Below are 10,670 nucleotides of genomic sequence, written 5' to 3'. Positions count from 1 at the left end.
AAAACATTAAAGCCGAAAACCAAAACATTAAAGCCAAAAACCAGTCCTTAAAGGTTAGAATCGAACATTTAGAAACCAATGATCTCTCAAGACAACAAGAACAAATAAAACAAAGTCAAAAGACTGATAAAATAGAAGGAAACATGAAATATCTCAATGAGAGAGTGACAGACCAAGAAAACCGGTCTAGAAGAGACAACTTGAGAATCATTGGTCTTCCAGAAAAGGCAGAAATTAATAGAAACTTGGACTCCATACTTAAAGAAATTATTCAGCAAAATTGCCCTGAAGTTCTACAACAAGAGGGCAATATAGACATTGAAAGGATCCATAGAACACCCTCTACACAGGACCCAGAAAAGTCAACACCCAGAAATATAATAGCGAAATTGAAGAGCTTTCAAATTAAAGAAAAAATCATACAAGAAGCCAGAAACAGACAATTCAAATATCAAGGAGCACCAATAAGGATCACACAGGATCTGGCAGCCTCAACGCTAAAAGACTGCAAGGCTTGGAATACAATATTCAGAAAGGCAAGAAAGCTGGGCCTTCAGCCACGAATCAACTACCCAGCGAAACTAACCATATACTTTCAGGGGAAAGTATGGGCATTCAACAAAATTGAAGAATTCCAAGTTTTTGCACAAAAGAGACCGGGACTAAATGGAAAGTTTGACACTCAACCACAAACATCAAGGGAAAGATGAAAAGGTAAATAAGAAACAGAGGGAAAAGAAAGAAAACTCATAGTCTTTTAAGATTGACTCTTTAAGGGCATAAATAAGATCTAATTATCTGTATTACTAGGTGGAGAAATGCTATGTATAATTCTCTGTAGTGAACTCTATACACCATTATAATATACACTATTATAGTAACCAGAAGAATAATTCATAGGGAAAGGACAGGATACTAAATGGTCTAAGAAGACATGGGGGGTGGGAAAGAGGGGGGGGAATAGTAGGGGACACCAAGAAAAATCTGAGTAAATAAGAAAAATAAGATATTCTATTACACACAAAGAGGGCATGGGAAGGGGAGGGGTTGAATAATATCATAAGAAGGAGAGGAAGAGAGCATAATCAAACCTTACTCTCAGTGTAATCAACCTGGAGAAGGAAGAGTAGCTTTATTATCCATCCGGATAAAAAACTCTATCTAACCCTACTGAGAAAGTCAGAAGGGATAAACCAAAGGGAACAGGGGAGTGGGGAGGCCAAAAAAGGGAGAGGAGAAGAAGGGGGAGGGAACAACAAGGGAGGAGGCAGAAAGGGAAGTCAATCAAGGGAGGGGATAAGGGATACCGGCTCAAAGCAAACCACTGGTGTAAAAGAAAATAGTGTAATAAGAAGGAGTGGGTCTAGGGGAGGATACAAAAATGTCAGTGAATACACAACTAACAATTGTAACTCTGAATGTGAACGGGATGAACTCACTCATAAAATGGAAGCAAATAGCAGAGTGGATCAGAAACCAAAATCCTACCATAGGTTGTCTACAAGAAACACATATGAGGCGGGTAGACACACACAAGTTCAAGGTTAAGGATATGAGCAAAATCTTTTGGGCATCAAATGAGAAAAAGAAGGCAGGAGTGGCTATCGTGATCTCTGACAAAGCCAAAGTAAAAATAGATATGATTAAAAAAGACAGGTAAGGTCATTACATCCTGATTAAAGGCAGTATAAACAATGAGGAAATAACACTGCTCAATATATATGCACCAAGTGGTATAGCATCCAAATTCATAAAGGAGAAACTGGCAGAGCTCAAGAAGGAAATAGATAGTAAAACCATACTAGTGGGAGATCTAAATATTCCTCTTTCAGATCTAGATAAATCAAATCAAAAAATAAATAAGAAAGAGGTAAGAGAGATGAATGAAGTCCGAGAAAAATTAGATTTAATTGATATGTGGAGAAAAATAAATAGGGACAAAAAGGAATACACCTTCTTTTCAGCTGCACATGGTACATTCACAAAGATTGACCATGTTATAGGGCATAGAATCATGGCAAACAAATGCAAAAGAGCAGATATAATAAATTTAACCTTCTCAGATCATAATGCGATAAAACTAATAATCAGTAAGGGCACCTGGACAGGCAAATTAAAAACCAATTGGAAATTAAACAATATGATTCTCCAAAACCAATTTGTCAAAGAAGAAATCATAGAAACAATCAACAATTTCATTGAAGAGAATGACAATGATGAGACATCCTACCAAACTCTGTGGGATGCAGCCAAGGCAGTACTCAGGGGGAAATTTATATCCCTGAGTGCATATATTAACAAATTAAGGAGGGCAGAGATTAATGAATTGGGCATGCAACTCAAAAAATTAGAAAGTGAGCAAATAAAAAACCCCCAGCTGAAAACGAAATTAGAAATACTAAAAATTAAGGGAGAAATTAATAAAATTGAAAGTAAAAGAACTATTGAATTAATAAATAAGACTAGAAGCTGGTATTTTGAAAAAACAGATAAAATAGACAAAGTACTAGTCAATCTAATAAGAAAAAGGAAAGAAGAAAACCAAATTGACAGTATTAGAGATGAAAAGGGAGACCTCACCTCTAATGAAGGGGAAATTAAGGCAATCATTAAGAACTATTTCACCCAATTATATGGCAACAAATATAACAATTTAGGAGATATGGATGAATATTTACAAAAATATAAATTGCCTAGATTAACAGCAGAAGAAATAGAATACCTAAATAATCCCATATCAGAAATAGAAATTGAAAAAGCCATTAAAGAACTCCCTAAGAAAAAATCACCAGGACCTGATGGATACACAAGACATTCAAAGAGCAACTAATCCCAATACTATACAAATTATTTGATATGATAAGCAAAGAAAGAGTCCTCCCAAAATCATTTTATGACACAAATATGGTACTCATTCCAAAGCCAGGTAGACCAAAAACAGAGAAAGAAAACTATAGACCAATCTCCCTAATGAACATGGATGCAAAAATCTTAAATAGAATATTAGCAAAGAGACTCCAGCAAGTAATTAAGAAGGTCATCCACCATGATCAGGTGGGATTTATACCAGGAATGCAAGGATGGTTCAACATTAGGAAAACCATCTACATAATTGACCATATCAACAGTCTAACAAACAAAAATCACATGATTATCTCAATAGATGCTGAAAAAGCCTTTGACAAAATACAGCATCCATTCCTATTGAAAACACCGAAAAGTATAGGAATAGAAGGACCCTTCCTAAAAATAATAAACAGTATATACCTAAAACCATCAACAAACATCATATGCAATGGGGATAAATTAGAAGCCTTCCCAATAAGATCAGGAGTGAAACAAGGATGCCCATTATCACCTCTATTATTCAACATAGTACTAGAAACACTAGCAATAGCAATTAGAGAAGAAAAAGAAATTGAAGGTATCAAAATAGGCAATGAGGAGACTAAGCTATCACTCTTTGCAGATGATATGATGGTATACTTAAAAAATCCTAGAGAATCAACTAAGAGGCTGGTAGAAATAATCAGCAACTTTAGCAAAGTGGCAGGATACAAAATAAATGCACATAAATCATCAGCATTTCTATATATTTCCAACACATTAGAGCAGCAAGAGGTAGAAAGAGAAACACCATTTAAAATCACCCTAGACAATATAAAATACTTAGGAATCTATCTACCAAAACAAACACAGCAATTATAGGAAAACAACTACAAAACACTTTCCAAACAAATAAAACTGGACATCAACAATTGGAAAGCCATTAACTGTTCATGGGTAGGACAAGCTAACGTAATAAAAATGAACATCCTACCCAAATTAATTTACCTATTTAGCGCCATACCTATCAAATTACCAAAAAACTTCTTTACCGAACTAGGAAAAACTATAACAAATTTCATTTGGAATAACAAAAGATCAAGAATATCAAAGAAAATAATGAAAAAAAATGTGAAGGAAGGGGGCCTAGCAGTACCAGATATCAAACTATGCTATAAAGCAGCAGTCATTAAATCAATATGGTACTGGCTAAGAGACAGAAGGGAGGATCAGTGGAATAGATTTGGGGTAAATGACCTCAGCAAGACAGTGTATGATAAACCCAAAGAGCCCAACTTTTGGGACATGAATCCACTATTTGACAAAAACTGCTGGGAAATTTGGAAAACAATATGGGAGAGATTAGGTTTAGATCAACATCTCACACCCTACACCAAGATAAATTCAGAATGGGTGAATGACCTGAATATAAAGAGGGAAACTATAAATAAGTTAAGTGAACACAGAATAGTATACTTGTCAGATCTCTGGGAAAGGAAAGATTTTAAAACCAAGCAAGAGTTAGAGAAAATTACAAAATGTAAATTTAATGGTTTTGATTATATTAAGCTAAAAAGCTTTTGTACAAACAAAAACAATGTAGTCAAAATCAGAAGAGAAACAACAACTTGGGAAAAAATCTTTATAACGAAAAACTCTGACAGGGGTCTAATCACTCAAATATACAAGGAGTTAAAGCAATTGTATAAAAAATCAAGCCATTCCCCAATTGATAAATGGGCAAGAGACATGAATAGGCAATTTTCAGGTAAAGAAATCAAAAGTATCAATAAGCACACTGTCTTTGGGTATTAACATATTCCTTGAGATCGGGCCTCAGAAATCTCAAACCATTCAGTGGTATCATAAATTTATACCAGCTGGAATCCAGGAGGAGTTTAAAAACTGGAATTATACTAGTCAATGACTACTTGTCCCCTACTTATTTGTAAAAAAATTAAAAGTTGACCCTGTATTCTATATTGCTTTGGAGTGCTTCAATAATAGTCATTCTATGTAGGGTCCACAACATAAAAGATATAGATTCTTGGGCTAACTTTTTTTTTAATTTTATTATTATTTTTTTTAACCCTTAACTTCTGTGTATTGACTTATAGGTGGAAGAGTGGTAAGGGTAGGCAATGGGGGTCAAGTGACTTGCCCAGGGTCACACAGCTGGGAAGTGTCCGAGGCCTGATTTGAACCTAGGACCTCCCGTCTCTAGGCCTGGCTCTCAATCCACTGAGCTACCCAGCTGCCCCTTGGGCTAACTTTGCCATTAATTCAATGCATAACATTTCACAGCTCATATTACCTTTCTAGGTCTCAGTTTCCTTATATATAAAATAAAGATATATTAAATGGTCTCTTCCTAGTCAAATGCTTTGTGATTTTAGGGAAAGGATGGAATAATCACAAAGAAGGGCATTTCCACATGACAAATATGTAAGCCATTTCAGACATTCCTCAAGGTTCTATTTGCTTACTTCCTTGGAATCAGGCTAGTATGGAACCATTAAACAAAGTAAGGGATAAGAAAGGAGCTTATCTTACCCCTCCAACCAATGCTGGCACATAGTAGCAAAGTCCAGGAACTAAGACTGGCAACAAGAAATATTCATCCCTTCAAGGGTCACACAGCCTAAATAATCTCTTAAGGCAAATCATTTTTTGTTATTTTGTTTTGCTTTTAAGGACATTGAGCTGACCCACTGAAACTTGCAGAGTTAACTACAGAACTTCAAGACACTGGGTGAATGGAGAGATAAACATGGCATTCCTCTGGATCTTCTTGCTAGTTTTCCTGGGCTCAGGTTCTGGATGTTATCATCGGATCTGCCACTGTTTTGACAGGGTTTTCATCTGCCAAGAAAGCAAGGTGACCGAAATTCCTTCAGACATTCCTCGCGACGCTGTTGAATTGTGAGTAACGGAGGGAACAGCTGTGTGGTTGGCACCTGGGTCTTATGTGTCATTGTAATTTTGCTATTAAACCATTTTTGTCCTTGCTGGAGGCTCAGTTAAAACCAGTTCCTCTTTTCCACATATCTTTTAAAGATCACAGGTGAGTAAGAGATTCTTGGAACACTTTTAAAGAAGATTATATTAAATGAGATTCCCAAGGGAAAGGGAATGATAAAATGAAATCAAAATTACAAATTATTTGGGAGTTTTATTCCATAATTGTTTGGAGAAGTCAAAAAATAAAGATATCACTTTTATGAAAGCTATATCTTAGAGAAAGAAATTGGGCTTTGGACAGAGATAGATACGACAATGTTTGTCTACTGAGATTTGGAATAGTGATATGGCCTTCTAGGGACAGCTATATGTTTGCTAAACAAAAATGTTCTTCTCAACTCTCTGAGGCTTTTCTTCCAGAGGGAAAAAATGGGTAGAAGCTTTCTCAGGCAGCTAGGGAAGTGGATTTTCTGCTCAATTCAGTTCAATTCAGTTCAACTCAGACCTTATTGAGAACCTACTATGCACACAGCTCCTTTTAGATGTGGAAATTTCCCCTCAAGTCCTACTTAATCATTTATTTTGACAAATCTTATTGATATACTCGATCTCTGGATCACCTAATTTTCTAACATATTCTTCCCCAACCTCTTATAACAAATTGAGAGAGAGAGAGAGACAGAGAGACAGAGAGAGAGACAAAGACAGAGACAGAGAGACAGAGAGACAGAAAGAAGAGAAAGAAAACAATTCAGCAAATCAAACCAACTTTGACAAGATAGGTAATATTTCTTATCTGTAGTACCACACCTCCCCTCCCTTCCCCACCCTCACCTTCCATAAAGAAGGAAAAAAGATGTATTTTCTCAAATCTTTGCCAGGAACAAGCTTTCTTTGAGTCACTTTAAAAGGAAAGAGAATTCTATGGAATTATATGTGAGGGTTCTTTGAGATCAACTAGATGTTATTTTCAGATAAGGAAACAAAAGTTTCATGAAGTTCAGTGACTTGCCTAAGGTGCCACAGGTAATAATAAAAGGAACACCCATTTAATATTCACAATCATCTTGAGTGGTTGGTTCTATTATTACCCCCATTTTATAAATGAAGAAATTGAACCCAGAAGCAGTTAAATGAACTGCCCATAGTCAGAGACACATAAGTGGATAATAAATAAACCAGGATTCAAACTCAGATCTTGCTGATTCTAAAATCCCATACTCTAATATGCCACCTAATCAATACCAGAACTCTGAGCTCCTCCCACCATGCTGTTCTGCCAGTAATAGATGACAATGGTTTTACTGCAGAAGCCTAAGTGTTATCTGTGTTTATGCCATGAGTTATCCCTTGATACCTTAAGATAGGCACATTTCCCCTACATGAAGCAGTAGCAATTTCTCACAGAATCCAGTTTTTCAACTTAAAATATTCCCAGTGCACTCCTTCTGTTTGAAAACTTTCCCCTAATCTCCCCTGAAACTATGAATGACTTGAACTATGGCAGAATTCATTTCCCATTGCTCATTCTGTTGAGTGACCAGTCTCTGGCCGATTGTTGGTGGTGAAGCTGAGGTAATAATAATCACATATGGGCTCCTAACAGGGGCACTTCACTCATCCCCAGGAATCCTGGACATTGGTACCAAGACTTAGAATAGGAAGGCACCATAGAGGTCACCTAGTCCAACCTCTTCATCTTTTAATTGGAGAAACTGAGAGCCAAAGAAAATAGACAGCATTCTCAAGGTTACCCAAGTGCCAGAGTCATAAGTCAAACCCAAGCCCTTTATTCTAAATCCAGCAGTCTTTCCATTCCTTTGCTCTGAGTCCCATCATGCTTTCTAGAAGCAAAGTATGTTTTCAAAGGAGCAGAGAAACAGTTGTCAGTGTTATGTGTTTTGGCTACACTGTCTCAAATCAGACAGTAGATTGTGACTAGGCTAAAAATGGACCTGCCCAAGAAGACAGCCTGGCTACTTTGAGATTATTATAAACCTGGCAAAGACTCAATAAGGATCAGCTCCAGAAATGAACTAACTGGCCTCTCTCAGACCATTTCTTCATTACTTCTCCTTTCATCTCTTTTTTCCCTCCACTTATTAGTGGATGAAAATGACAAACAATATCAGATAGGATTCCTAGGCTTCTTTCTGGGAATAAAAGTACTTTTTCAGGGCAACAGAATTAATTGCTTATGGCCTCCAGTACACTTAAAGGTTTTCTTCTTCATGCTCCTCTCCCACCTCTGTCAATCCTTCATATGGCAACAGCTTAGGGGATGGTTGAAGCATATGATGGCAGAGGCTCAGCAACACTTGTCTATGTATCTCTTTTTTTTAGCTTGGCTTGTGTTGTCCAAACTTCAAATTATTCTTTACAATCTTGCACTGCTAGAAACCCTACATGTAATTACTACACCATCTACTACAATTACCTTTTGTCATTTGTGCTATAAGGCAGCTTCTCATCTAAATTGTTTTTGTTCACCTTCATAGTTTCTTTGAGAATGCTGACAGCTGAGAATTGGGGCAAAAGAAACCAGATAAAAACAAATCAGACCTAGAGCATTACTTCGATTTATTAAGTCACTTAGCTTTAAAAAAAAAACACAAAAAACATGAGTAGACAATCAACCTAGGGACCATAATTTCAAGTTCAGTTTTCCCATCTTCATTGCAATCCACTACCACCCCTGCCTCCCCAAAAGAGAAATATTCTGAGGCCTAAGATGTTTTAAAAGAGAACAAGTTCTTCATTACACAACGAGATAACGGATTTTGTAAAACGAAGCACCCTTGGGAGAGGAAACACAGTAAATTAAATTCTCAAGAAGATGTAAATAATGGATAGCAAAGTCTTTCCTAAGAGCAAATGTTATGGGGTCGAGTGGGGAATAAGAGCAGAGAGCTTGAGAGGGAAAATTGAAGGGATACAGAAAAAGAAAAGGCTATGGAGTCCAAAGATAATGTTCGGCAACGGCAACTTCACAATTTTGCCAAGAGCCAATATTCTGGACCAACACTTTTCCAGTTTTATAGAAAATTTTCTAACTAATAGATCAGTTACCTCATCTGTAAAATGGAGAAAATAGGTTATTGTAAAGGACAAATGAAGTAAAAGTTGTAAATTGTATATCAATAGTATGATGATAATAATGACAATAATGATGATGAGGATGTTGCTCTGAAACCAAGATGCAGCATTCTAAATGCTTATTGATTGATTGATTTAATAGAGATAGTTATTCTGACTATTTAACAGGGCAGCTAGATGGCACAGTAAATAGTGCTGGACTTGGAGTTAGGAGGACCTGAGTATAGATCATACTTCAGATACTTACTAGCTATGTGACACTGGGCAAATTGTTCATTGCTCTCAGTCTCAGTTAACATTTTTATAAAAGGGAAATAATAATATTCCTGCTTTATAGGAATATTTCAAATATTAAATGAGATAACAAATGCAAAGTGATTTTCAAACCATAAGGTGCTATGTAAATGTTAGCTATAATTATCATAGAACTATTTAGATGAGATGTCAGCATACCTTTTTTTTTTTTTTTTTTTTTTTTTGCCAGAATGTGTTAGGAAAAAAAATGGGAAAAACCTTGCCTTGACTAATGGGGAAAGAAGAACTAGAAAGAAAAGAAACACAAGCTACAAGGTGGTGATTGTTGGTTTTTTTTTTTTAATTTGTATCAATGTATTTTGATTTTTTTTCTCCTTCATTTTCCTAACCAGTTTTAAGGTGCTTTTGCTATGTATTTGTATTGGAGACCAGGAAAATTTTAAGTAAATCAAAATCCAGAAATGGTGTAGGAATGGAAGGGCATTTGTCTAATTCGAAAAGAACTGGGGCAAGAGGACCTGGGTCAGCAGCAGTCCATCCAAACCCCAAGATGAAATATTTTGGCTGAACCAGTATTTTCTGAGTTTAGGGATTGACTGTGAGGTTTATTGCCTGTGGAGTAGGTGGGTAGGTGGGAGGGGTCCTTCTCTTCATAGCCTGTAATTGCTTAATCCATCACCATGTCAGAGCTTTCACTTTTGCTCAGGTTCATCTGGGCAAAAAACTACTCACACATTTTACCATCTACATTTTTTATACTGTCATTCCCCCTGACTTCCAGCCTCTGCCCTGAGCTCATTAGAGGAGAATTCATTCCAGGTACCTCTTCACTATCACCTTGGCATTCTGATCTGATATGAGCTGGGTATGCTGATATTTAGATAAAAGGAAGAAAGAGATGCCATCTGAGACAACTCCTAAGTCTCTGTATTTCCTTCCATTTCTTTTTTCCTTCCTCCTGACTATTCTGACTCTCTGCCTCTAAGCCATGCAGAAAAGGTGGGGCAGTCTGGACTGTGGTGAGGCTTTGTCTAGTAGAGGTGGGTTATACATTACCGACTTAAGAGAAATTACTTTCACTAAAGTCCTCCTCTTATGTCTAAAGGTGATCCAGGGTTATGAAGACTATGCCTGCAGAATAATAACAGGAGTAGGCTATATATGTAGACCAACAATAAACAAGGCAAAGTTTGGCAAAGCTAGTGGCCAGGAACCTAGCAATAGTATGATGATTTGTGCATGTGCATGTGTGTGCCTGTACAAGTTAATGAAACTTTATGAGAAAAAATACTTTAGAAAAGAAATTGTTTTAAGGTAAGAAGAAGGTTGTTAGGGTGGAATTTTGTAACATAAAACTTTGGAATTAAATGATATTTAGGGTTTGCCTGGAGTCAGTATGCATGACAGAGTGAAAAGAGTTGGACCAGGTAGGAATCAAGACACTCGAATTCAGATCTCAGTTCTGCCACTAACTTGTGTAATCTTGGAAAAGTCATTTAAACTCTCTATGCCTCATTTTTCCCATTTGTGAA

At 36.6% G+C, this 10,670-nt stretch overlaps 1 protein-coding gene across 1 annotated transcript in view; it reads left to right on the top strand.

Moving 5' to 3' along the window:
- The first annotated feature begins 5,596 nt into the window (after window positions 1-5,596).
- Window positions 5,597-10,670, top strand: part of FSHR (follicle stimulating hormone receptor) — a 291,199-nt gene continuing 286,125 nt past the window's right edge. Inside the window, exon 1 of the mRNA XM_044659472.1 lies at window positions 5,597-5,748. Within this exon, the coding sequence (XP_044515407.1) occupies window positions 5,597-5,748 (152 nt within the window). The remainder of the gene's footprint in view (window positions 5,749-10,670) is intronic.

The sequence above is a fragment of the Gracilinanus agilis genome, chromosome 2 (genome assembly GCF_016433145.1).
Source record: "Gracilinanus agilis isolate LMUSP501 chromosome 2, AgileGrace, whole genome shotgun sequence".
Lineage (NCBI taxonomy): Eukaryota > Metazoa > Chordata > Mammalia > Didelphimorphia > Didelphidae > Gracilinanus > Gracilinanus agilis.
Note: the sequence above shows the minus strand (reverse complement) of the source record. Positions and strands in the feature narration are given on the sequence as shown.